Raw genomic sequence first — 27,999 nt, 5'->3', positions numbered from 1 at the left:
TTTACTTTAGCTGCATTTAGCTGCATTTAGCCTCATTTATTAGTGAAACTTGCCAGCAAGCACACTATTAAGAAAGGCCATTTGCAAAGATGCATAAAAAACCCTTATACTCACTTCTGCTGTGGGTGAAGCTGCATCAGGGACGTTTTGCACGAAGATAGATGAATATGTTGATCGGGATTGGCACTTTCCATTTAAAAACGAAAGTAACGTTAAACCTCTGTGTCTTTAGCAGCTCAGATGTCAGTAGTAAATGACTACTGCTATGTTCTTTATTACATCCAACAGAACACCTCAATCGCTCAATTAGAGTCTTCCTCTGCACCCGTTTCGACACAGTGAGGATCGTATTCGGACAGTTTCAGCTCGGTGAGGGCGGGTCTAAGGTAAGACGCTCATGTCAATCAAATGTATTTCGTCACAACGACAAGAAGCTAAGAATGAACTGAATTTTAAAATGGGATATTACTTTTAAAGATTAAAAAAATACCACTGGGTGGATTTTTATCACTGTAGGGTGGATGTGTACACAAACTACCAACACACATTAATGTTCAAACAACTTGGAAAAGTTAGTTTTGCACCCGATGACCCCTTTAAATTCTAACAATATTTCACAATACTGTCTTTCCCGTATTTTTGACCAAATAAATGCTGACTTGTTTCAAAAACATGGATTTTCAATCTTCAATGCATTCTGTTTAATGAATCAAACTCTTAGAAGTTGTCGGATCAGTGAGCACTTTTCAGGATTCTTGGCATACTGACAGAAGGTTTTAAGGGTTGTGTTTCCTTACTGTGAGGCACATGGTGGCCAGCTGGGCCCAGCCGTACAGATCCACCAGACGGTGTAGGCTAGCCAGCTTGCAGCGCATCAGTCTCTCCCCTTTCACCATGGAGCCCGGCTCCCATCCGTGCAGGTCGTTAATGGGGGTCACCATGTTAACGGCTGTACAGGCATGAGCAACACAAGTGTGCGTCAACGAAAGTCTCAGTCATCAAGGACTTTGCGTTAAAAGAGCAGCAGTTTAATTGGTACAACAGACATCACGGTAATTTCACCTCAAAAGCCTTTTCATGATAGACAGAAAAACAGTTCAGTTTCACAAGGACATTTGAAAATCACAACTGAATTTACTTTATGAATTAAATTCCTTAAGCCTGAAAGCAAAACTAAAACTCCTCTTATTTGCAAGTGTCTGAATTGAAGACTAATGATATATGATATGTGAATTAATGTTGAGCGAAACTCAATGGAAGCTTGTTTTTGTCACAGGACTGAAAAATAACGTAATTACGACTTTTTAATCTCACAATTCTGCAATTCTAAATTTACTTACATTTGTTTTCTACATTTATTAATTCAGAATTGCAAGATACAAACTCAGAATTAAGAGATGTTAACTTGCAAATGCACAAGAAAAGTCAGAATAAGGAGACTTAAACTTGCATTTACAGTTGAGGTCAAAGGTTTACACACACCTGCTAAATGTGAAATATTTTACCAATTCGGATCATGGATCATTCAGGTAATAACACAGTATTGAAATCAAGTGTATGTTAACTTTTAACAAGGGTCATTTGTATAAATTCAACTAATCATATATGTAAACGTCTTTTTTGTGAAATAACTTATTCAGGTCAGTACTAAATAAAAAAATTACATGCATTTTGTACGATCCCTCTTATTTTGGTTAAATTATTAACATTTTGCAGACCACAAATGTACAAGAAAAAAAATTATTGTTTTTTATTCCTAAATTGCAGGATGTAAACTCACAATTGCAAGATAAAACTTGAAAAATCAACTTGCATTCCTTGGTAGAAACAAGCTTCCATTAAACTCTCATTGGGCAATAAATATAAAGAATACTTTTTGTCTTATCCACCTTTTTATTCAACGTGGAAGTAAGCCTACAGGCGAGATTTCCAGTTTATTAGCTGCTATAGGGAAATAATGAGAAGCATCACAAAAAACAAATCAGTGTGTTCATAATTAAAATACTACATTAAAATAACATGGTTGGTAAGACACACTAATTTGCTATATCAAGCAGCAAAATGAGCTGTTTTGTACTGGACATGGATTTGACTGGAAAACTGACCCATAAAAATTACAAATGGTCACACCCACTCTTACGGGAAGAAAAAGGTGGATGTGTGACAATAACACACATGATTTTACAAGTGAAAAAGATCACTATGCAGAGGAAGATGTGCAGTATTTATATGAAATGTATAGTGTAAACACATCAGGGTGTATTTATGAAACACAAAAAGAAGCAAACTTCTGAGTAAATGATTAATAAATCATTCCTGTAAATGTCTGCATGTGTTACGCACTGGATTGAGTGACAGGCAGGGAAGCCGGAGATCCGTGGGTGGCCATGAAGTCTGCGATCTGTCTGAGAGCCCACAGATTGGAGGAACTTCCTCCTTTCCTCATCTGCTCCTGAATCAACACATCCAGCTCCTCTCTAAAGGACTAAAGCACACAAATAAAATTTATTTTTTGCTCTTTCACATTTCACCTAAATGGTCAATTGAAATGCAGTGTGACACATCAATTACAAAAAAAAGTGCCATGAAAAAATACTGTGTGAAAAGTTTTTGAATTAAAAATCTAATTCAAAAACAGGGTTAATTTAACTTATTTTGTCTTCTGGGAACATGCTAGTATCTTTGGTAGCTTCTGAAGGGCAGTACTAAATAAAAAAAATATTATATTTAGGCAAAATAAGAAAAATGTACACATCTTCATTCTTTTAAAAAGTTTTCACCCTGGCTCTTAATGCATTGTGTTTCCTTCTAGAGCATCAGTGAGTGTTTGAACCTTCTGTAATAGTTACATATGAGTCCCTCAGTTTTCCTCAGTATGAAAAGATGGATCACAAATCATACAGTCATTGTTGGAAAGGGTTCAAATACACCAAAATGCTGAAAAACCAAAGAATCCGTGAGACCTGAATGATGATTCTGAAGAACAGCAGGCAGTTTAACTGTTCAGGACAAATAATGGACTCATGAACAACTATCACTAAACCCCCCACCAAAAAAAACACAAACAGCTGTGGATCATTCAGGTAACAACACAGTATTAAGAATCAAGTGTATGTAAACTTCTGAACAGTAATTTTTATAAATTCAACCATTATTATTTTTTGTCTTTTATGTGAAATGTCTTATTCAGGTCAGTACTAAATAAAAAATAAGATGCATTTTGTATGATCCCTCTTTTTTTAGTAAAATAAGTAACATTTCGCATAGTCTGCAAGGTGTATGTAAACTTTTGACTTCAACTGTAAATAGCATTAAAAAACTTGTATACAATAACCAAAAATACTAGTGCCTTGCTATTTAGAAAAAGCTTTTAGGCTTTGTTATGTGTAAATGAAATACTGCACTGGAGTCCTCTTTGAAAGTCCTTGTTTTACTTTTCTACATGATAATCAACACACACTGTGACAGCCTTTAGTAAACATAGCTATATATGGTTATATATGCAAGAATATCTAAAATAATAATTTGCTTAATCTCAAAGTTCTTAACAAGCAAGAAGTTGGTAAAACTGACAATAAACCTCAGAAAGTCTGAATGGAGTTGAGTAGTTTGCATAGTAGTAGCGATTCAAGCTGAATTCACTGCAGATGTTTAATTCTGAGGAACAGGAAATTTAAAAGAAAGTTTAGGACTAAAGTGTTTGAGGAATATCAATACACTTTTACCTTGTAAGTACTGCAATAGCTAAGAATCAAAACATGTTGTTTAAGTTTTAAATTAAGTGTCAAAATAAATATATTTAACACTTAAATGCAGCACACAAACCAAGATAAAATAATCCATTCGTGAACATACGGAAACAAACAGCTGAAAGAATATTTGAGTTACAGGTTCCAGTACAGTCCACAAGAGAGAAAGAGAGAATTAATTGACCTCTTCAGTTCTGTCCTTCATTCAACACGTTCCCTCCATTCTGAGTGTTTTTTATTGTTTTGCAGCAACACCTAAAACTCCCTGCACTATCTATGTTTTCTCCTCCCCTGCTCTCTCTCGCTCTCTCTCTCTCTACAGCTGCAGCTGTCCGTGGTGATTCAGGGCAGATTATATCTGAGCTGTGGAGATAATCATATCTTTGGGAACCTAATGAGGGGGAAGGGGAGAGAGGACATAGGGATTGTAGGCAGGACATTAAAGGGTGGATAGAACAGGCGAATAAAAGGAGGCAAACCAATACGGGTCCTCTGCGGATGGGAGATATGCTGTTTCAGTGAGCTTTCTGAAAGCCTATAGTGGCCAATTGAATGCTGGTTCACTTCGACAACCCCACTTATCATAATATCATTCCTGTTAGAGTGCAAAAGCAGATACTGGAAGTAAAAACCTCATTCATTTGATCTGTAGAGAAATGTATTAATGGTGATAATATGTGACCCTGGACCACAAAATCAGTCGTAAGTAGCACAGGTATATTTATAGCAAAAGCCAACAATACATTGCATGGGTTAAAATTATCGATTATTAAGTAAAGATCATGTTCCATGAAGATATTTTGTACATTTCCTACCATAAATATATCAAAACCTAATTTTTGATTAGTAGTATGCATTGCTTAGAACTTCATTTGGACAACTTTAAAGGTGATTTTCTACATATTTAGATTTTTGTATAAATCTGTATAAATCTAAATTTCACAAAACTGAACCCTTATGACTGGTTTTGTTGTCCAGGGTCAAATATATAATATTTATTATTATTATTAATATTAATTGCAAATCTCCTTGCACTCTTAAACTATGTGTAAGTATGTTTAAAGTTATAATATATATAATTAATGACTCTAAGTTAAAAGTTTGATATTGAACTGTAGTTAATGTGATTCAACTGAATAGTTGATTAGATAAAATAAATAAAATTCTTTTAAATAATAATAATATCTTTTGTTATCAATTGCGAATTACTATCAAATTAATCTGCTGACATTATTTTCAGTTGATTTTTGTCTTATTGTTTAGATATTCAAAAGGCTTTTTGCTTTAAATCATATAGCGTAATGTTTTTTAATATTACTGTGTATAGACTAACATTTATTCACATATTAATATTATCATTTAAATATTAATAATATTTAAACATATTACCTTAAAATATATAATATTATCTTTATTATTAATTGCAAATCACAATCAAATTAATCTGCTGCCATTTTTGGCAATTGATTTTTGTCTTTGTTTACATTTGATACGTTTCGCTCTGAATCAAATTTTATAATGATGCATAGAAAATATATTGCAAATTTGATGAAATCAGAGCAGGTTTCCTTAAAATAATAAAAGTAATATATAACAATAATTTCCTTCATAAATTATTGAAATACTGCATTGGTAAAAATATATGAATTATTTACTATCAATAAATATATAACATTTATTTAGTTTATTTTAGTGGCAAATGACAATTTCATTCGCTTTTTCGTTTTTAACTTTTTGTTTTGTTTTGTTTCATTTTTCTTCATAATTTTTGTCTTTGTTCAGATGTTCATACTCTTTTCACTTCTCACTTTTTTGGGGGATTTCTCTCAGAAGTAGCTGTTTTGAATTTTTTTGTGAACCCCTACGGAAAACATAAATGTGAGAAAAGCTTCTGGAATCAAAGCAGCTGAAAAAGTAGATGAACAGCGTTGTGCTTTTTTATCCCACAAGGCTATAAACACAAATCTGAGTCAAACATATGAGCTTCACTCATTAGAGCACACTTTATTACTCACCGGGCTTTGCAGGAGACTTGAAACACGTTTCTTGAGGCCGCTGGACGGTGTTGACTGCTGGGGAGACTGGATCATTTCTCCCTCCAGACACTCCCCGTCTACAGGACTGTGCTGGACCGGAGTCCCTTTAGGGGTAGGAGTTCTACTCATCTTCTTTTTCCCAGTGTGGAACAGAAGAGAAGGGGATAGAAAGAAAACAGAGAAAAGGGAAAAGATAGGCAAAGCAGAACCAGGCGAGATGGCTGGATGGGGAGCAAGCAAAAAAAAAAAAAAACACAATATGTAAATTTGTCAGTTATAATCTGGAGTTATGTTAATGAAAAACCCCCATGCACATAATGGAATTGTTTTATTTGACATATATGTGCATATGAGGGCATGTTTGCATATTAATAATACACACACGTGCATATGCACAAAGGCAGGCCTGCAAATGCTAGATAAGTATTTCTGCACACCACACCCAAAGTCACGTGGGGGCCGCACTAACTGTCATATCCAAACACACCGTAAGTAGTGCTGACAGCAATATGTATACAGTAGTTCTTTATGTGCATTAGCAAATGTGATCGATTAGTTTGTTTTGGTTGGTCGAGGAAGCTCTATTTAAGAAATTACATTTAGAGAAGTCTTTCAGATTAATGACTAAAAGTGACTATAGAGTGAGGATATTGCTGTTACGGGATGTATAACAGATGATTGATGGCACATAATCTAAGACCATAATCCTGAATAGCTTTTATTTCTCAACAACTTATTTGTATTTCACATATGTTAAATAAATTAGGGCAAAAATAAAATAAAATATTAGGGATGTAACGGTATTATCAATATCGTGGTATCACAAGAGCAAAACGATATCTCGATATTATCTTCGTCACATGACGATTTGAAACAATAGGTCTTCCGGGCAAAAAGTGTAGTTTTTAAAATATATTTAAACTTCGTATTCTAACATAAAAGGTCTTTAAAGTGTTTTGAGCCATTATGCTTTGGCACAGTATCTGTCAAACAAAACAAAACCGAAAGCACAAGGCTTAATCCCTTCATAAAGTCTGTTTTCGCTGCACATTTCAAAGTGAAGCACGCGCTCCTTTCAGGCGATCAGCTCGTGATCCGGTATTTTCCGCGCCTCAGAACGGCTCAGTTCAGTTTATTGCATGTGCTGTGAGTTTAGCGTGCGTTTGGAAATGCAACGGCCACCAGTTAAGCTTTATTTTGCAAACATCTACACTTTTTGTAAGCCTGTTTTCACTGAAGCTGGAGTTTTCCGTCAAAATAAAAGCTTGACTGTCTTTGCCGTCAAATAAAAGCTCAAAAGTGCAGTATACATTTCTGACAGCGGGCGGTTACTACAGTCCAAATTTAAAATATCTCTTTCAAATGTAGAAATTAGGAAAGAAGTATTGTAATTTCCCTACTGTAGTGTAAAGCAAAAATAATATACCCGGGTGATTCTATAATTGCAGGTACATTTGGTGTCTGAAGTCTTTTTGATTTCTATGAATTACAAGATGTAACAGTTCGTAACAATATTTTCTGCAAAAAGTGTCTTAAATAGCTGAAAATCATGATTTCTTGTTGTCTGAAATAGTCAGTGCATTTTTTCCATCATGTATCATTGTGTAATCAAAATATTTTATTGTACTTTTCTTTTGGTAATATTGATTTTATTTTAGTTACAAAAGCCCCGAAAAGTAAATTTACCTAATCCTACAACTTTATTATTATTATTTTTTGAAATATAGGTCCGTAAATCTTGCATCAACTCTGTTACCGTATCATACTTTGCTTTTAAATTAGTGAAATTATCTCCCACAACCATGTAAGATACAGGAAATGATGTCACTTCCCCTCACAGATAAGATCTGAAGCACTGAAAAAGTCCATGTGCTGTCTCTGAGAAAATATTTGAATCGAAAAAGCTCACACCAAGAGTTATTTTATAAAGTGTCAACACTGTTACCACAATATCAAAAGGAAAATAGAATTTTTCATTGATTACACTTTGTGTTATTTAAAGGTCTTTTATTCAAATTTTATTAGTGCCTTGTGCTCTTAGCATTTATGCAAGCAAGTGGAGTTTTTGGCAAAAAAATAATAAAATTGTCAGAATTGTTACTCTACCTTAGTAAGAGAGTTTGACGGTAACAGAATTGACAATGTAGTAACAGAATTGAAAAAACAGTTTTTTTTTCTTAACTTTCTGAAATGGCAAATGTATCTCCAATTATAGAATGACCCACCTATGAAATATTGATTTTAATTTATTTTGCAGTGCAATTGTTTTACAATATGGCTATTACTGTCATTGTTGTTTTTATTATTCTCAAATTAGTTTAGAATTCTAAAACACCAGTGTAAATGTAATTTAGACTAAGACAGTATAACATAAAAAAGAGGGTTGAGTCCACTTTAAAGTTCAAGTACAAGTCAATTCACCAACTATTTTCTGACTTACTTTTTCTTAGTTAAGAACATGGGTTGGAGCTTGTAATTTTGAACCCTCAAAGTGCATTAGATGGAATAATTTAACTTTAAAATGTACAAAATGTAATTCCTTCCAAGTCTTCATTTAACTTTTTTTTCTAAATATCGCAATAAATATCGAACTGTGGACTTCATATTGTGATATTATGGTATCGTGAGATTCTCATATCATTACATCTCTATAAAATATAAAATCAAATCAAATAAAACTTGGTGGTAGACTCTTTTAACCAAAAATAAAGACACTTAGCAATATGCCAAAACATGCAACGAATTTCATAGCAAAAAAATAAATAAATTACAATACAGTAAAATCTTCAGAGAAAAACAATACAGTAATATTGTGAAATATTACAATTTAAAATAACTGACTTTTGTTGTAATATATATTAAAATGTAATTTATTCCTATGATGCAATGCTGAATTTTCAGCATCATTACTCCAGTCTTCAGTGTCACATGATCCTAATAAAAAAAATATGCTCATTTGCTGCTCATTTATAAATATTTTTAGCATGTAAAATACAGCACAGATCCAAAGGGTCTGAGTTAATGCACTTATAGTCACAGTATCTTTGTGCTTTGGTAGTCTGACATGGGCTCAGGTGCTCTGGGACCCCTGCTAAGAGGTCCTCTCTCTGGGGAGACTCTATAATGAGTGGGGCCCCTTTGGATCCAGACACCAAACTGGCGCCGCCCTGTGCTGTTCCTGGATCAGTTTCAAGCAAAGCTTTCTACTCTAGTGGATCCCAATTAATCACGTACGTCTACTATAACAGTGATCCATCCTTAGCCTGCATTCTCGTCTTAAACCTAGAGTTAACTCTGAACGATGCTCACTAACTTGTACAGCTCTGGAGGATTCTGCTACAGCAGGATTTTGATGTCAAGCTGAGAAGGGATGGAAGACATGTACATGGGTCTGTTAAGTATTGATCGGTCTGAAACAGAGCTTTCCTGACCGGATGAGGGCTTTCTCCCCCACTGAGAAACCTTAATGCTTTAGGAAGTGGGGAGAGAGTTAGAAGTATATACGGGAGATGTATAATGGTTAAAGTGATGTTGGATTGATTTTAGGCGAATCTTATAATTAAGTTAATGTGTGGTTCTGGGTGCATTCACTTCTGCATAATGCACTGAGAACTCCATGACCCACAGCAACAAAAAAAAAAAATGCATGCATGATTTTGAAACAAATCATGAAGTGGAACATGAATGATTTCTATGCAAGTTTAACCTTGCTTGGAGTTTTAATCCCACTCTTTCTGGCTCTAGGTTTCTTAATTCCATACTAAATCCAAACACAAAGCAGGGATTTTTTTTTCTCTCTGTTTGATCATTTTTTGGTCTTACAAAGCAAGATAAGATAGCTGCAAAATGTTTACAAATTTATCAAAATTGTTTCCATGATGGAATTTATTTTTTAACGTGACATGATCCTCTAAATAGCACTAATAATAATAATACACATTTACTTTTTGACTTTTGCTGTAACTGTATTTTTACCTTGAAATATCTCTTTCAGTATCATTCTAAAGGTACATTGACTTCTGGCGGATTGCTTTACGGCAGCAAAAAAAAGCATATGAACAGCTATCCACTGTGATGAATTTACGACAGCGAATTCCACTCACTTTAGAAGCCCATTTCTGCCAGTGAATAAAAAATTCTGACTTTTTTTCTCAGAATTACGTAATATCAGTTCACAATTGCAAGTTATAAAGTCACAATTATGAGATATAAATTCACAGTACTCACTTTTTTCTCAGAATTGTGTGATATAAACTCACAATTCTAACTTTTTCCTCAGAATTGCGTTATATAGACTCACATTCGAAAATTCTAAAGTCACAGTTGGGAGATATACTCACAATACTAATTTTTTCTCAGAATTGTGAGATATAAACTCAATTCTGACTTTTTGTCTCAGAACTGTGCGATATAAACTCACAAATGTGAGATTTAAACACAGAATTGCAAGATATAAACTCACAATTGCAAGTTATAAAGTCAGAATTGAAAGATGTGAGATATGAACTCACAATTCTGACTTTTTTCTAAGAATTTCATGATAAAAACTTACAATTGCAAGTTATAAAGTAACAGTTGGGAGATACAAACTCACAATTCTGACTTTTTTCTCGCAAATGCGAGTTTGTATCTAGCAATTCTGACTTTTCTTGCAATTGAGAATTTATATCTCGCAATTCTAACTTTTTTCTCAAAATTGTGTGATATAAACTTGCAATTGCAAGTTATACAGACCAGTTTTGAGGAGAAAAAAAGACTGACATGTTCATGACATGACTGAGTTCATATCTCACAGTTGTGTTATAAAGTCAGAATTGTGTGATATAAACTTACAATTCTGACTTTTTTTTCTCAGAATTGCGAGATAAAGTCACAATTGCGAGGTTTAACTAAATTCTGACTTTTTATCTGCAAGATATAAACTCACAATTGCAAGTTATAAAGTCACAAATGTGAGATTTAAATTCAGAATTGCGAGATATAAACTCAGAATTCTGACCTTTTCTCAGAATTGCGAGATAAAAACTCACAATTCTCACTTTTCTTGCAATTGTGAGTTTATATCACGCAGTTTATATCACGCAGTTTTTTTACTTTATTTCTCAGAATTGCAAGTTTATATCTCAATTCTGATTTTATAACTTGAGATTGCGAGTTTGTCACTGCGTGATCTAAATTTGCAATTCCGAGAAAAGTCAGAACTGTGAGAGAAAAAGTCGCAATTAGCTTTTCACATTTTTTATTCAGTGGTGGAAAGGAGTAGTTCACTTTCAGAACAAATTTACAAATAATGTACTCACCCCCTTGTCATCCAAGATGTTCATGTTTTTCTGTCTTCAGTCGTAAGGAAATTATGCTTTTTGAGGAAAACATTTCAGGATTTCTCTCCATATAATGGACTTCTATGGTGCCCCCGAGTTTGAACTTCCAAAATGCAGCTTCAAAGGGCTCTAAACGATCACAGCCGAGCAAAGAAGGGTCTTATCTAGCAAAATGATCAGTTATTTGCTAAAAAAAAAAAAAATGTGTGCACTCGGTGTAGAGATTAAAAAGTATATAAATTCTAAATGTTTTTAGAAAATAACCGATCGTTTCGCTAGATAAGACCCTTCTTCCTCAGCTGGGATCATTTAGAGCCCTTTGAAGCTGCATTTAAACTGCATTTTGAAAGTTCAAACTTGGGGGCACCATAGAAGTCCATTAAATGGAGAGAAATCCTGAAATGTTTTCCTCAAAAAACATTTTTTTACGACTGAAGAAAGACATGAACATCTTAGATGACAAGGGGGTGAGTACATAATCTGTACATTTTTGTTCTGAAAGTGAACTACTCCTTTAAGGGGCTCCAAAGTCACAATATATAAAAGTACATACAGTTGTTTTAAAAGACAGACAGTCACCATTACAAGGCATGTTAAAATTACTTAAATGTATTCTGAAAATATTTTAAACCAGGGTCTCAAACTAGGGTCCGTAAGGGGACTTTAGGATATTTGTGATAAACAAACATAAAATGTTAAAATAAACATTTTTTTGTTTAACTACATCATGTAACCATTAACTGGCATCTAACACTCAGGAAAAAAAGTGTAAATGACAACCTTTAAAAAGGTGCTAATATTTACCATTTAGGTACTGTTGCAAAGTTGCACCTTTGAAAGGTAGCGCCCCAGTGACAGCATTTGTACCTTGTTTGCAGAGAACCATAAAGATGTAAATAAGTTGTAAATATTTTAGGTTAGAGGGGTTTCGAATTAAAAAAAAAAAAAGTTTTGGAATCCTTGTTTTAGCCTATAGATAAAGGTTTTATATTTAACTTAACATCTGCATAGAAAATAAAGGATAGTCTAAGATCTAAAGGCATCTTTACAAGTCAAATTAACGTTGTTCTGTGATAAAGACAATGCTGTACAAAAGCTGGACTACATTATGCCTGCTCAGACCCACCTCAGCCTCTAGTATCAAAGTACACTATTGTAATCGTATAAATATATTTATGCCACCTACGAGCAGCATTTTTCACATGTAAAGCCACCTAAATACCACTTCAGAGGCACTTCTTTGCCACCCTTAAAATGTAAATTTGACAAGTCTATTACATATTCACAACCCCCTCAACACTATTTATTTCCCCCCAAATATTTTTCAAATCATTCCATCACCCCTGCAGCTGAACCTCATGAAAAAGCAGCACATTTAATGAATACATTATGATAATAACCATTATCCAAGTCTTGATGCACAAGAAGATAATTAAATAGAAAAGTAGTCAGCCAACCCTAATAAAAGGAGGTCAATTCATTATCGTCTAGACTATTTGGCAGAGGTATTAGGATTTTTAGGAGTGCTAGAGATTGAGAGGGGCAGTGCCTCCTTCTCTTTCTCTCTAGGGCTCATATTCCAGGGGGGAAAGACTCATGTGTCACGCCCACCTCTCCCACAGCAAAACAACACCCTTTGAACGGGGTTGATGTAACAGATGGTGACAAAAGCTTCATTTTAACTGTTAGGGTGATACTAAAATAGCATAATAGAGTCATCCATTCATTGATAAAGTATTATTAAACGCGCCGTGTCGGTTCTTTTGTGCAATAGCCGGTGCTGGCGCGGTGGGGCCTGTATGCGGCTGCCTAGCAACAACATGAGCCCCGCTGCATCAGCACCAGCAGCGCGGAGCTCAGCCTTTGGGCATCGGTACAAGAGTCCGCTCTGGAAGAATTCGCGGCATGGCGCGTTACAAAGCATAAAACAAAACACCACAAACTACACAATCGTGCTTTTAGGAGAGGGGTTTCAGGTCTACACGAGAGCCAATATCATGGCGTCCGAAAGTTAAAGTATCATGCCTTCGTACAAAATGAAAACAAGACTCCAGGGCCTTTGATTAAAAATATAACACGCTTTAATGATAGTAGCACTGAGGTAAAGTATGAACATGTAAGCTTTATTAAAACTCTTCGAATATATTAACACAACTTGCCAGATGCCACAGTGAGTTTAACCTATGTACGCTTTCTAATCATGGTGTAATTATGAGTGCACGAATATAATACAAGATTCATTCAGTATCATGGCAATCCAGCATCACATAAGCAGTACTGTCACCGTGAAGGTGAGGGATGCGTGGAGGACACAAATTCCTTCATGTTCATGCACTGATTAAATATTTGGAAATCTCAGCTACTGAAACAGTGATGGAAAATTGAAACGAGGGAATAAATGCTTACCTTACAACATCCTCTCCTCTTTGTCCTTTCCGCACACAGACGTCCTATGAAATCTGCAACGCAATGTGTCAAAACAGCCGCGTCCTCCTAGCAATCGATAATTAGGCTTGTTTTCCCAGTATGAATGGTATTGTTTTGGGTCTGTGTTTTTTGCTTCGCATCCCCTCTGTTTTTTGACGTTTATTGCAGGCTGGACCAGCCCACGACCACGCCTGCCAGATTCATGACCTCCCCACTGTCTACATCCACATCCTGCGAGTATTTTCACTAAAGACTTGAGTTTGCTCGACTGTAGAGGAAAAACACTGTCACACGTCTATAAAACGAAGAGTGTAGGAAGGTTTCTCCACCGCGGAGGAGTGAATAGCGTGGATTTATCGGAGCGCAGATGATTTATTCTGGATGCCTTTTCATGCTGAATGATGCAGCTGCGGATTAAAGACGCGGCCACTGGCGCCACATGCTGGTGGTTTTATAATATTACAACGAACAATTGAGTGGGAAAAACTCCCGCTTTTTCTTAAAGGAATTAGCTCGCTTCAAGAATTAACATATTTTGATATTTTACGAACCCGTGTGTCATCCAAGATGATATATTTCTTGAGTCGAAACGAATTGAGGGTTTAAGGAAAACATTCCAGGATTTTTAAACTTAAAAGGGGATTAAGAGGTTGAAAGTCCAAATTGCAGTTTCAATGCAGCTTCAAAGACCTCTAGATGATCCCAGACGAGAAATAAGGTCTTACCCAGTGAAACGATCGGTCATTTTCTACAAAAAATAAAAATGTATATACTTTAACCACAAATGCTTTCTTGCACTAGCTGAACCTGGCAACCTCACCCAGAGTTTACAAAGCAAATGTGCAAAGAAAGTCAAACACCCTTAACAAAAAAGGCAAACAACAACAACGTGGGACGATTTTGAATTTGGAGAAAATGGGATGGAGTTTGTCACCAGTGCCCTATCGAACCAAAGTACACAGGTGAAGAATGAACCACGCAAATACAAACGAACAACAAGACTAAAACACAAGACTAGAATTTGTGTTTTAAAAAAAGTATATAGACCTTTTTTTATAGAAAATAACTAATTGTTTCGCTAGATAAGCCCTCTGAAGCTGCAATTTGGACCTTTAACCTGTTGGAAAAAAATCCTGGAATGCTTTCCTCAAAACCTTCATGTCTTTTTGACTCCCCTGCTAAAACCAGCCTAGGCTGGTTGGCTGGTCGTAGTTGGTTTAAGCTGGAAGTAGCTGGTCTCCCAGGCCAGGCTGGTTTTAGCTAGTGGTTTCCTAGCCTGACCCGCCTGGGAAAGTGGCCAAAACCCCTCTAGAACCAGCCTGCTTTTTTTTTTTTCCCCACCAGGGTCAAGGAAGACAGACATCAACATCTTGGATGACACAGGAGTAAGTGAAATAGTTCTTTAAAAGACTACTCGTTTTTGACTACTCATTACGGACACAGGGAAAAATTAAGTAAATTGTGTCCAAGGCTCTGCCCTGGTGAAGAAAACAGCCAAAACCAGCCTGGTCAGCAGGCTGGTTTTAGAGGGGTTTTGGCCACTTTTTCAGCCTGGCCAGGCTGTTCTTAGCTGCCCAGGCGGGGAAACCACCAGCTACTTCCAGCTTAAACCAGCCAAGACCAGCCTAGGCTGGTTCTAGCTGTTTTTTTTTTTTCTTCAGCAGGGTGAATTAAAACAACCATAAAGAAAAAACAACAAAGTGTAAGTCAAATTTCTGTTTTAGTAAATTTTACACTTTGTACAAAAGTCTTTTAGATTGCTGAATTTACATATATTGAATATATTGAATTCATGATTTCAGATATGAGATCAACATAAATTTTATGACTTTTTAAATCTTAAATACCCTTGCCATCAACCCATGTACCACTTAAATCTTCAACATTTAGTTTTCCAACATGCAAATAACACAGATTATTGGAGGACGTTTTACAAGAAACTATTTTGTGAATGTGAATTTTAATTGAATGTGTTACTTGTCATTTTGTGTAATTATATTGGACCCTGGGACAACAATACCGGTCATAAGGGTGTGTGTTTTTTTTTTAAATTGAGATGTATACAAAGCTGAATAAATAAGCTTTCCATTGATGTATAGTTTGTCAGAATAGGACAATATTTGGTAAAAATGAGGGGGAAAAAAAATAAACTGTTAAAACACATTAAAATTATAATTTACATTTTATTCACATTTGTGAACCATAAAGCATACAAGACTCAAAATAAACTTTATATAATTTTTCCCCATATTTAATGGAGTTGGCACTTCTGAGAAAATAAATAAAACAAAGTCTCATGACAGCTCAGTATCAAAATCAACCATCAATCCTCATCCTGGTTGACATTTCACGTTTTAGTAATATTACTAATATTACAGACAAATGACACAAATGATTCTGGCATTAAGAGGCACATAAAGAAAAATGTCAGTGATTCAAGTCAACCTAAGGCACTTCAGACGAGAGTGTACTTGTTACCACAGTTTGTTCGGAGCCAACCTGAACAATGTACATCGGTACGACACACTGCACTGTCATGTTGTTGAGATCAATGTCATCATCAGCTCCTGTTGCCATGGTGACCAATGGGGCAGCCACGCTCACCCCCTCACACAGAAAAGGACTTGACGGTGACTCCAAGGCCTGAGAATGAGATGGAGACGACTGCTACAGTGACAGCATGCGATTACAGAGGAAAACTTTTAACCAAAACCACTACCATTTAAAAAGTTTAAATTTGTCTTGAAAGACATTAACCATACAAAGCCCACTGTATCGTTTTGCTGCTTCAGGTTTCAAATAGGTGTGTCTATTATCGTTTTAAATGGTTCGTCTTAATTATGACTATTACACTGGTTTGTACTGCAAAGGCAAAGTGCAGTAACTACGCGAACACTGAATCTGAGAAAAATGCCTTTAAAGTTTTTACAACAGCTAGTCAAACATGTTGACACTCTCGTTTCTCTGAAACAGGACAAAATTGAACCAGGAGACTTTGCCACAAGACAAAACAGTTGTCACAAAGTCCATTTTTAGCCTTAACTCAATTTTGACCAAACGTGTAGTTACTGCGCTTTGCCTTCGGAGGGCAGTGTAGTGCAAAAACCTTTACCATTTACTGCGCATTGCCATTCTCCTTATTTTCCGGCTAATGAACCGGAAGTCTGGTCCATAGGCTTACTTTCTTATTTACTTGTTAACTGTAGCAGTTTTAGTCTAGTAGCTTAATCATGAAAAATACAGATCTATTCGACTACTCTGTTTTTAAAAATACTTGATTTTTTTTTATTTTTAACTGGCAAAAAAACGGAATTGGCGCATTTCATGGACAAGAATCCATGAAACACATTATTAAACTGTTTTCCAAGGTTGCATTATATATTAAACCTACTTAAAACCATAATGGTGAATTCACAAACGCTATGATTTAGTTAAAAACAACAACAACAACAACAACAACAACAACATACATACAGTGGAGCGTCTCGAACTCCATCTTTGCATTTTGTTGTGAGTTTGGGTTTATTATAACATTCCTCTGTGAACGCAATGTGCGTCATTTTTATCATAGTTGTAAAGTAAATCATTTATAAACCTATGCAAACTCAGGAACATACATCAATATTTTTGTCATTATGCCAAGTGTTCATCGCGATTTCAAAAGAAGTTTAAACCATCACACAAAGACGAGTTTATACGTTTTGATGTCAACATATTCATTAAAGTACTGTGGCTATAGCATTTCTCAAATAATAAAGATTAAGTGAACAATCGTCTGGCCGTTGGCGCCCTCTGCAGGCCTTTTTTCAAATGCGTAATTTACATTAGCTCCATTTATAGTACATTAAATGTACATATAATGCACTTCAACAGTTTTGTGCAATAAAACCATATAATTTCTTGCTTTTGATTCTTTATTTAAACGAATTATTATTGCCTTGTTGGGATTATATATGTATTTTAAGTCATTTTAAAGGCTATTGTTCACTTACATCTATTTTTATTACCATAAAAAAAATATACAATTATAGGGCACTATGAAATCAGTTTTATTTCCAAATAAAATTCTATACTCTGTTTTAATGGTTACATTAAAATTTTTAATCAATAAGCTTGTCTAATTAAAGAGTTTTATTTTTACCAAATTCTTATACATTACTTTTCTGGATTTCATTTTAATGGTTCCATTCAATGTTAATAATCAAAAGCATCTCCAATTAATTGATTTTATTAAATAAAATGTTCTTATGTAAATTTTTTATTTTGTGGGAAATTAGTCGTTTAGATCAGTGTTTCCCAAACTTTTTTTCTGGGGACCCACATTTTAAAGTCGATAAATCCTTGTGACCCAATAAACATTAGGCCCATATAGTTCATATATCACGAAGAGAATTTATGCATTAACAAAATATGTATGACCATTTTTAAGGTCATGCTTCCACTAAACTATTTAAAAGAGATACAGATATTTGACAAAGCACTTTTTTTTTTAATTTAAGTAAACTGCAGATTTGCAGAAAATGTTGTTTACCACAAACACAATATTTATCCGTTATTTTGATATCAAATCAAAAAGTGCTTTTTCAGCATTGTGATCCTCTTTTATCACAGTAAACTAATACAATAACAGACATATTCACGTTTAAATTCAATAAAAACAACGTATTATTCAATGCACTTGACTTCTAGATTTGTATATTAAGTTGCTCAAGCAAGTTGCAACACATTTAAACACAACATAGGGAGGCTATAGCTTCATTTTTTTAATTAAAAATTGGGCTATCAAAAAATATTTTAATTAAAACTTACCACAGACAGAAACAGTCGGCTCTCATGCTTTTCTTTCGCATTAAATCTTTATTAAAAACAATCCTTTTAAAGAACTTTTCTACCTGGACAAGTGCACGTATTATGTTCCCTTTTTCTTTAAAAATGCATTTTTGCTTATTTTAAACCTAGCCAAAAAGCCACGTGTTGACTGTGAAACAGTGGATTTAATTTATATGCATTTATGGGACATTTTCGTGTCAATCCATGTTCATTTTTACAGCGAACAATGCGCTGTCACTTTAATTCAGCGCTTGCAGCACAGCAAAAAATAGACTCTGCCGAAATGATCGCTACTCTGCTGCAAACGCACTGCTTCTGGGACGTACTGCTGGACAGCAACCGCGTGCAGTGTGAACGCTCCAATCCGTTAACATGGGTGCGAAAAAAAATACGCAACGCATAAGCACTGCAGACGGAGTATGTGTGAAACAGGCGATGCAGAGCGCAGCTAAAGAACAACAACAAAAAAAGAAAGCAGAAGAAGAAAACGACGAGCTCCCTCGTGCGGCTAATAGGTTAACTACACATAAATTTTAATCAAGAGTATATAGCGCACTGAAAAAGAGTGCTCGACTTGGCGACCCATACAAAATCTCCCGCGACCCACTTGTGGGTCGGGACCCCGCCTTTGGGAATGACTGGTTTAGATTAATCGATAAATTAGTTGATAGATTAATTGGGGAAAAAAAAAAAAACATTAATGGCAGCCCTAGAAAAATCATGTTGAAATATGAGCCAAGGAACCTCATAATAATCTTTGTATTTAAATCGCTTAAAAAAAACAAAAACTTTGTATTGCATTAAATATTCTGTCCTCCACAATAAAAACTACAGAGCTTTGATCATAAAACTAATCACTTAAATATAATTTTAATAAGATTTCAAGATTTAGGAGTGACAACTGATATTTAGATAAATTGTATCAGTAGCCTGTTTTACTGCTATAAAGATTTAGCAGGGATTTAAAAATTACAAGCTACCAGAATTTTATTTAAAAAAAAAAATAAAAATAAAATTCAATTCAATACATTTTACTACAAAAATCAGCAGGTGCACTGAACTGCATATTTTGGTCCAGTTTGGGTCTGAGTAAAATTAAATTAATCACATTTAATATTTCTTAAACCATTATTTCAGATCGTAATATTTCACAATACTACTTTTAGTATTAATTATTGCTTAATTTTACTGTGGGTTTTTGCTCAAACAGCCTTGATGTGCATGTGAGACTTAAAGAAATAAAACCTCTCCAACTTCTGAACAACGTATATTACGACATCAGAATGCAGTCTTAAAACACATTTCAGACTTTTATAATTGGAAGGAACGATTACCAAGAACTCACATCCTCCATGCTCCAGAGATCAGAACAGTCAGTCTCCAAGCTGGAGTAGTTGATTCCAGTCTCCAGCAAAACATCCGCACTCCTATTACTCTGCAAAAAAAAAAAAAAATTTTTTATTATTAATTATATATATATATATATATATATATATATAGGCTATATAAAAAAAAAAAAAAAAAAAAAAAAAAAAAACACACAACACCACCCATTCAATTGTAACAGTTCCTATTACATCTTACAGTACAAAAGGAAACGAAATGTAATTCAGGACAGAATAAGTGACACAGCTGTGCCCTTAACTCACAGTGGCAGAGGTGTGATTGAGCACCGCTGACAGGAGCCGGATGTACTCCGTCGCAGCCTTCAGCATGTCCACTTTACTAGGCTTTCGATCGCGTGGCATCACCGGCACAATACGCCGAAGGTACGAGAACATGCTGTTCAGGCTCCTCACCTGAATAAAGCAGCACACACAACGAAGACACATCTAACTGCCAAAATTTCTGAACACTTTGACTGAAAATAGAGTGGAGGAACAAACTGATCTACTCTAATAATCAGAATAGGGTACAACAAGACCATTTTGGCCAGGAACAGTCACTTCAAAGTGAAAATTGCCTCATTTAGTCAGTGTCAGGAAAAGTTCTTTATAAAAAAAAAAAAAAAAAAAAAAAGTCACACTCTTAGTCAAACGTTTGAACAGTAAGATTTTTTTTTTAAGTGTCTTTTGCTCACAAAGCCTGCATTTATTTGATCCAAAGTACAGCAAAAGCATCAAATATTTAAATATTTTTACCATTTAAAAAAAAAAAAAGTTTTCGATTTGAATATATTTTAAAATGTAATTCATTCCTGTGATCAGAGCTACATTTTCAGGATCATTACTCCAGACTTCAGTGTCACATGATCCTATAGAAATCATTCTAACATGCCGATTTGCTGTTCAAGAAACAGTTTTTATTTTTATCAATATTTAAAACCGATTCTTTGATGAATCGAAAAAGGTCAATTTATCTGAAGCAAAAAGCTTTTGTAACATTATACATGATACCATTCAAAAGCTTGAAATCAATACAATTATTTTCTTGGGGAAAGACATTATAAAAATTAATACTTTTATTTAGCAAATATGCTTTAATTTTTTTTTTAATAGTTTTATTTTTAAATCCAGATACATTTATAAAGTTACAAAAGATTTCTATTTCAGATAAATGATGTTCTTCTGAACCTTCTATTCATCAAAGAAACCTGATAAATAAAAAAAATAAAATAAAAAAATTCTACTCAGCTAGTATAATAATAATAATAATAATAATAATATTTTGAGCAGAATCAGAATATTAGAATGATTTCTGAAGATTGTGACTGGAGTAATGATGCTAAAAATTCAGCTATGAAATCACAGGAATAAACTACATTTTAAAACATTGAAAAAGAAAAAAGTTATTTTAAATAGTAAACATTTAAAAATGTGACTGTTTTTGCTGTACTTTGGATCAAGTAAATACAGGCTTGGTGAGCAAAAAAAAAACATGAAAAATCTTAGGTTTAAAAACTTTTGACTGGTAGTTCATATAAATGAATTAAATTCAGTGACTGAATATCTGAGATATTTAACTGTATGCATAATTACATAACATAAACACTTTCCTTCATGCATATAAAACAACGTATCCTTAATTAAAAATACTACAGTAAACTGAAAACACTAAAATGCCATAAACTAGAGCACAGAATCATAGAGAACGACCATTATGGACTAATCAAAGTGAATGCGCCACAATACATCAGATCAGAGAAAGGAGAAAGTCAGCTAATGTTAGTCTCTCTAATTACACACTTTTTAATTTCCATAATTGAAAATTGTATATTTGGAAGCCTGAGAGCTTCCATTCAGAAAGTGCATATGCTTTACAATAGAAATCATTTTCCATTACAAAAATCCATGGTCATTAGTCAGTCTTAAAATCTACTATTTAACATTTAATTCTATCAAAGCTATAATTATTAAACAAGAAATACATTGAGGAAGGAAATACTATAGAGTAAAGGCAGCAGGAGAACAATGTTCCAGCTAATGCAGACAGGCCTTTATGACACCTTCACATGTATTGCTGAGGTTAACAAAAAGACCGAAGGAAGCCAATGTTAAGCAATGAAGCTTAATAGAAGCGGAGCCCATTGAAAAAGAGAGGAAATAAGTTTAATGTTACGTGCCCAGGTTGATTTGTGTGATTTTATGGTTCTTTATTTTGTTAAATGAAGATTTCATATAAAAACTGGAAGCATTTTTCCCACAAATTCCAAGTCCTTAGTTATGGACTTAATAAAATGTAATTAAATAATTCTTAAATATAATTTTGCAATTTCTTTATTTTGTGCACAGTCAGGGTCTTTAATAAGGTAAATTGGCTGTAAAAAACAAAAACAAAAGAATAGTAAATGAAAAACATTAAGTAACAAGTAGATTTTTCACCAATTTACTTAAAAAAAGTAGAGATAACTAACTATTAAAGAGGTTCATTAGTATTATCAGGGGCGCCGCTAAGGGGGGGTAAGTTAGGATGATTCTAAGGGCCCATGCCCTTTAGGGGCCCCCAGAGATCTGCTTTGGTGTGGTGGGTGGGCCCACACTCATATTTTGTCATAGGGCCCAAAATTGCGAGCGGCGCCCCTGAGTATTATCATTATAAAATTACAATTATGTAGGCTAATGTTATGGCAAGCTTTTAAATCAATATCGTGGTAAGGGACAGCATTTTGGGACGGTTTCAACAGTTTGTTGCAACTGTCCCTACAGTGATAGCCATGATAAAAATTGGTAGGCTATATTAGCTTAACAACATATCATTGACGCATGCTAGCTATGCCTACTAGAAGCTAAGAACGCACTGATTAATATTACTTTAACAAGAAAATGATTTTTGGTAGAAGGAATGATCACATGTGGCTGATTTCTTCCAGGAAGTACGAGGGGCCAATAAAGCATGAGCAGTATGAATATCATCTCTGTATCTTATTCATTCCTGCTCGAAGAAATAAGCAATGTTGCAACCGTCCCCACTTACTGTGGAGACACCGTCAATGAAGGATACTGAAGATGAAATGAGACAAAAACAAACGTTAAAAAGGTAAATATATCACTTTTGGTCAGGATTTTTCAATCTCATCTTTATAGAATGCCTCAATCATGTAAAACACCACCATAACTGACTGGGAATGTACAGAAAAATGAACAAATCCAAACATACAACGCTTTACTCGCCAAAAGAGGGCAGCAATGTACAAATACGTGGAACAAATGATGCTTGTGGTGACTGGTGAACCTTGCACATACTCACCCGCAATCTTTCCTTTGCGTTTGCAAGCTGTCGTCTCTTAACAGCTTTATCCCGGTCCTCCGTATCGATATACTGGCCGTCATCCAAACGGACAAATTTACCGATACTCACGTGAACGGGAAGCGAAGGTTCAGCGCTTTCGCGTAATAAAATATCGCCCATAAGCTCACGTTCCGGGACCTTCATGAGACCCACTATAGCCCTGAACTTTCTCCCAGTCATGTCACCTGACATTCGTGTATTATCGTTATTATTATTATTATTGTGGTGGTTTTTTTTTCTTTCTCAAAATGCTAAATAAGACTGTCGCTCAGCATAGCATATTATCTAATGCAATACAGTCAAAGCAAGACATATGTGTGCAGAGATAAAGCATTTTAATTGATCATACGGACTGATTAAAAAATCTATTTCAAACTAGTGCCACCTGTGCGCCAAACTCCACCCTCTCCCGAGCAGACCACCTGAGATGAATAGATGCAATAGCAGTAATATCACTGCTAGATGGCAGTGTAGGGTAAAAGCAGCTTAGTTTATATTCTGAATTAAATACATTTACTCTACTGAATCTCTTTCGATGATTTTGGTGTGTTTAAAATAGCATGATTTAGAACTATTTTAATTGAATGGGACAGTGGGCATGTTACCAAATGGAGAAGTTGTCCCAAGGGCTGTATGTCATTAATCATTCCAAAACATTAACTAGCTACTAAACAATTATGATTGAATCGTGTTTTATGACAAGGGTATTTTTTTCTTAAGTGTTAGTTCATAGCCACTTGTGTTCTACATTGTGGCATTTATATTTCACGTTGCATCATAATTCTAAATTCAAAATAATATTTTAATTTTAATATTTATTTTATTATATAAATTATACACCACCAGTCGAAAGATTTTTAATGTTTTTTAAAGAAGTCTCCTCTGCTTACTAAGCCTAAAGTTATTTGATCCAAAGTACAGCAAAAACAGTAAAATTCTGAAATATTTTTGCTATTTAAAATAACTGTTTTCTATTTGAATATATTTTGAAATGTAATTTATTTCTGTGATTTCAAAGCTAATTTTTTTAGCATCATTACTCCAATCACATGATCTTTCAGAAATTATTTCTACTCTGATTTGCTGCTCAAAAACATTTATTATTATTATGTTGAAAACAGCTGAATAGAAGTTTTTCAGGTTTTTTGATGGATAGAAAGTTCAGAAGAACAGCATTTATCTGAAATAGAAATCTTTTATAACATTATAAATGTCTTTATCATCACTTTTGATCTTGTAAAGCATCCTTGCTAAATAAAAGTATTAATTTCTATAATTTCTTTCCACAGAAAAATAAAATAATTTATTTTTAATAAAATAATACATAAAAAAATATACTAACTCCAAGCTTTTGAATGGTGTATAGTGTATAATGTTAAAAAAAGCTTTTAATTTGTTCTTTGTTTAGCTTTAATCACAGGAATAAAAAACATTTTAAAATATATTCAAATACAAAACAGTTATTTTAAATAGTAAAATATTTTAACATTTTACAGTTTTTGCTGATCAAATAAATGCAGGCTTTGTGAGCAGCAGAGGCTTCTTTAAAAAAAAATCTTTTGACTGGTAGTGTCTATATTATTTTAAAAGTTTTTCGTTTGTTTACTAAATATTGGCATCTAATTTCAATTTCTGAAAAGGTCGTACTTTTGCAGCACAAAATACAAGCCTGAATTTAGCAGATTGCATTTGCATAAACTTTGTAGCTCAATTCATACTGTAGATTGTTATTTCTTGCATTTTCCCCCTCTGATCTTGTAAAAGATGCTACTTCAAAATCTATCTCCACTTCTTCATTTAGTGAAACAGTGCATCTCATAAGTGTCACTGGTCATGACCATATATTCACTGATGATAATTACACTTGCACACAAATAAGCTCATTATCCTTCAGGAAACATTTTGTTTATCGTCTATAATTTTTGTTTGAAAAAAAAAATCCCTTATGAGCCAGTTAAGTGGAAATGCATTTTTCTGCTGAGTCATTTGTGATGCACTGTGATTTACCCACTGCATACTTATACTTACTTATACTTAAGTATGTGGTTTACTTTAGAGGGAAGATAAATAAGTACATAATATTCTTTGAAACATTCCTAGCAAAGTTCATTCATTATGTCTGTTCAGGTTATATTAGTGCAGTGTCTGAAAACCATCCAGTGTAAACATCCTGTTCATCTTCATTACTTTCCAGTTAAAGTCATAAAACCACACCTAAGACTAACACAACTCTTTGAACAGACAACCCGATGATCCAGAAATCACCAGACTGTCCATCAAACATTTTAATGATCTGAAGGAGTGGCGTGAGAGTGAATACAGTATTGTCCAATTCAATTATCAATCTTAAAGGAACAGTTCACCCCAAAATAAAAATTTGCTGAGAATTCACTCACCCTCAGTGTTTCTTTATCAGAACAGATTTGGAGTCCAAAGAGCGGATAAAAACATCACAATTATGCACTAGTAATGTTTTATGAAGTGAAAAGTTACAGTTGCAATCAAAATTATTCAACCCCCCAGAGATAGCGGTATACTTTAAAAATACAAGCTTTTCTGAAGATCCAATACTTATTTAAAAATTGCATCTACAACAGTTTACTGGGATATTAAAAGTGATAATGTCAATATATAATGTAATGTTACAGTTATATAGGATTTTTTAATAACACAGCTATGTCATAATTATTCAACCCCTATTTAACATTGCCGTTTTAAGTCACTTATTTTATAAGGAACAAAATTGTCTTAAAACACAATTAAGCCTTTAGAAACTGTATAAAAAACTGAATTAGCTTGGGCTGTTATACATTTACCCCATGCATGTGCTGAAGTTGAGTAGCGAATATGACAAAGTCAACAGAGCTCTCACAAAAGCAATAGAGAAGAAATAGTTTTATTATTTTAGAAAGTCTAAGGCTACATGAATATTGACAAGAGATTAAAAGTTCATTATAGACACAGTTGGCAGCCTCATTCCCTAATTTAAAGTGTTGCACCAGAAATCCTTTGAGGGTTTTGAACAAAAAAGCGCAATATCATAAAATGTTTGATCAGAGCAACTGACAAAACCCTGCAATGTACAGTCAAATACTTGCAAGATGACCCGACGAAAGGAGGAAAAACATTTCAATGCAGAGTATAAATCTTGCTGAATATCACTTTGATCAAGAAGAACAAAAAGGCAGACTTGAACATGCAAAAGTTAATTTAGATAGACCTGTGAAGTTCTGGAAGAATGTTTTATGGAGTGGTGTGACCAAACTGGAACTTTTTGGACCTATGGATCAGCAGTATTTTTGGTGCAATAAAAGGCAAAGCTTATATGTAGAAGAACACCATCTCCATTGTCAAACATGGAGGTGCCAGTCCTGTTATGGGGTTGTTTTAATGAAGGGTATCATGGATTCTTTAATGGATCAGGCCATTTTGGCAAGAATTTTGATGCCTTTGGAGCAAAGACTGAAGCTGATGATCAGTGGACTTTCCTGCAGGACAATCACCCCAAAGTATACATCCAAAATCCACTTATGCTTAATTCAGGGATCAGTCAAAGAATGTTCTTGAGTGGTCTGTTCAGTCTCCAGATTTAATTCTCATTGAAAATATATGGTTGAATTTGAAGAAAGCAGTCGCAAAATGAAAACCAAAGATTATCAGTGATCGGAACTTTATATCAATCAATCAATCAATCAATCAATCAATCAATCAATCAATCAATCAATCAATCAATCAATCAATCAATCAATCAATCAATCACATTTATTTATACATGTGTCTGCCTCCCGAACATTTATTTATACAGCGCTTTTAACAATACGGGTTGTGTCAAAGGAACTTTACAGCATTAAATACGACAATAGTGCAAATGTTGCAGCAAAGTCATATTTGCAAAGGACTCATCTGGTTCCCGTGGTTTTGCACCAACGGCCACCTGATCTGGATACAGACTGGATCTGGCAGCTACGGTGACCTCGGAATGAAAACAAAACAGACTAATATTAGCGTAGATGCCATTCTTCTTACGATGCAACAAGTTCATCAGGTGTTATGAGAAGTGTTCCCGGTTGACCTAATTAATGTAGCCTAACAATACTTTAACAGATTTAGATTATAGAAATGTGTTAAGTGTAGGCCAGGTTAAAGAGATGGATCTTTAATCTAGATTTAAATAATTTTGAACATGAATGTTTAGAGACATTTTTTTTTATTTTTTATTCATCAACTTTTCAGAATTGGTAAAATGTGTATTAATAAACTTTCTCCAATAGTATGTCTTTTTTGTTCTCTGCAGCAAAATGTCTTGCAGATTAAGGGGGTTAAATAATTTCAATTGCAACTGTACATGTTTGTAAGAAGCAAATGCATCATTAAGATTATGAGTACAATACATACATTAAGAGTATTTAACTTCAAACCCCAGAGTGTTTTCAACAAGGCAATAATCAATCGGCCATATTGCGGCGCTGAACGTAAACAGTGCCAGTGAACCAAACGAAACACACATATTTAGCTGATTATTGCTGCTGAAAATAGTAAATTATTGTCATGTTTTGGGCTGTACTAATCTGTCGGACCAGGAAAAACTGTCTGAGGAAGGCGTTTGTGGTTGGCCAAACTAAACCCATATTTCCAGGGCAAGAATCTTGACAACATTTGTGTTTGTTCTTATCATTTCCACTCAGGTAGGTGAAATATTAGGCTAATATCTTAATTAATACTGCTCATACTGATCTTTACCACCTATTAACTTCAGTTTGTCAAAATATTGCGCCCTTTCCTGCTTACTAAGTCTATCGCAACATGATTTAGCAACTTACACATGTTTTTGTCAGTGGTTTAGACAGCATAAATTAGCAGAAGAATGTATTCAGTAGTACATTAACCGTGCAATCCATGCTATTGTTT

General features: G+C 34.3%; 2 protein-coding genes across 4 annotated transcripts in view; both read right to left on the bottom strand.

Moving 5' to 3' along the window:
* The window catches only part of add2 (adducin 2 (beta)), a 32,398-nt gene extending 18,480 nt beyond the window's left edge, over nucleotides 1–13,918 (bottom strand). For 2 of the 3 annotated variants that reach the window (XM_073840643.1, XM_073840644.1), the window contains exons 1-4: nucleotides 13,513–13,918; nucleotides 5,765–6,006; nucleotides 2,344–2,485; nucleotides 798–949 (exon numbers count right to left, since the gene is read on the bottom strand). In XM_073840643.1, the coding sequence (XP_073696744.1) occupies nucleotides 798–949; nucleotides 2,344–2,485; nucleotides 5,765–5,914 (444 nt within the window). In that variant the 5' untranslated portion in view covers nucleotides 5,915–6,006; nucleotides 13,513–13,918. Of the gene's footprint in view, nucleotides 1–797; nucleotides 950–2,343; nucleotides 2,486–3,933; nucleotides 4,065–5,764; nucleotides 6,007–13,512 lie in introns of those variants that run through there. The other variant, XM_073840645.1, reaches the window with a different exon arrangement.
* A 2,060-nt stretch (nucleotides 13,919–15,978) lies between these two features.
* Nucleotides 15,979–23,283, bottom strand: figla (folliculogenesis specific bHLH transcription factor). Its single transcript, XM_073840106.1, has 4 exons — nucleotides 23,050–23,283; nucleotides 20,013–20,162; nucleotides 19,709–19,798; nucleotides 15,979–16,176 (listed from the first exon to the last, which is right to left on the bottom strand). The coding sequence occupies exons 1-4, from the start codon at nucleotides 23,281–23,283 to the stop codon at nucleotides 15,979–15,981; spliced, it is 672 nt and encodes a 223-aa protein (XP_073696207.1).
* Between the last annotated feature and the right edge of the window lie 4,716 nt (nucleotides 23,284–27,999).

The sequence above is a fragment of the Garra rufa genome, chromosome 5 (assembly GCF_049309525.1).
Source record: "Garra rufa chromosome 5, GarRuf1.0, whole genome shotgun sequence".
Classification (NCBI taxonomy): Eukaryota; Metazoa; Chordata; class Actinopteri; order Cypriniformes; family Cyprinidae; genus Garra; species Garra rufa.
This window is presented reverse-complemented; position numbering and strand designations above follow the sequence as displayed.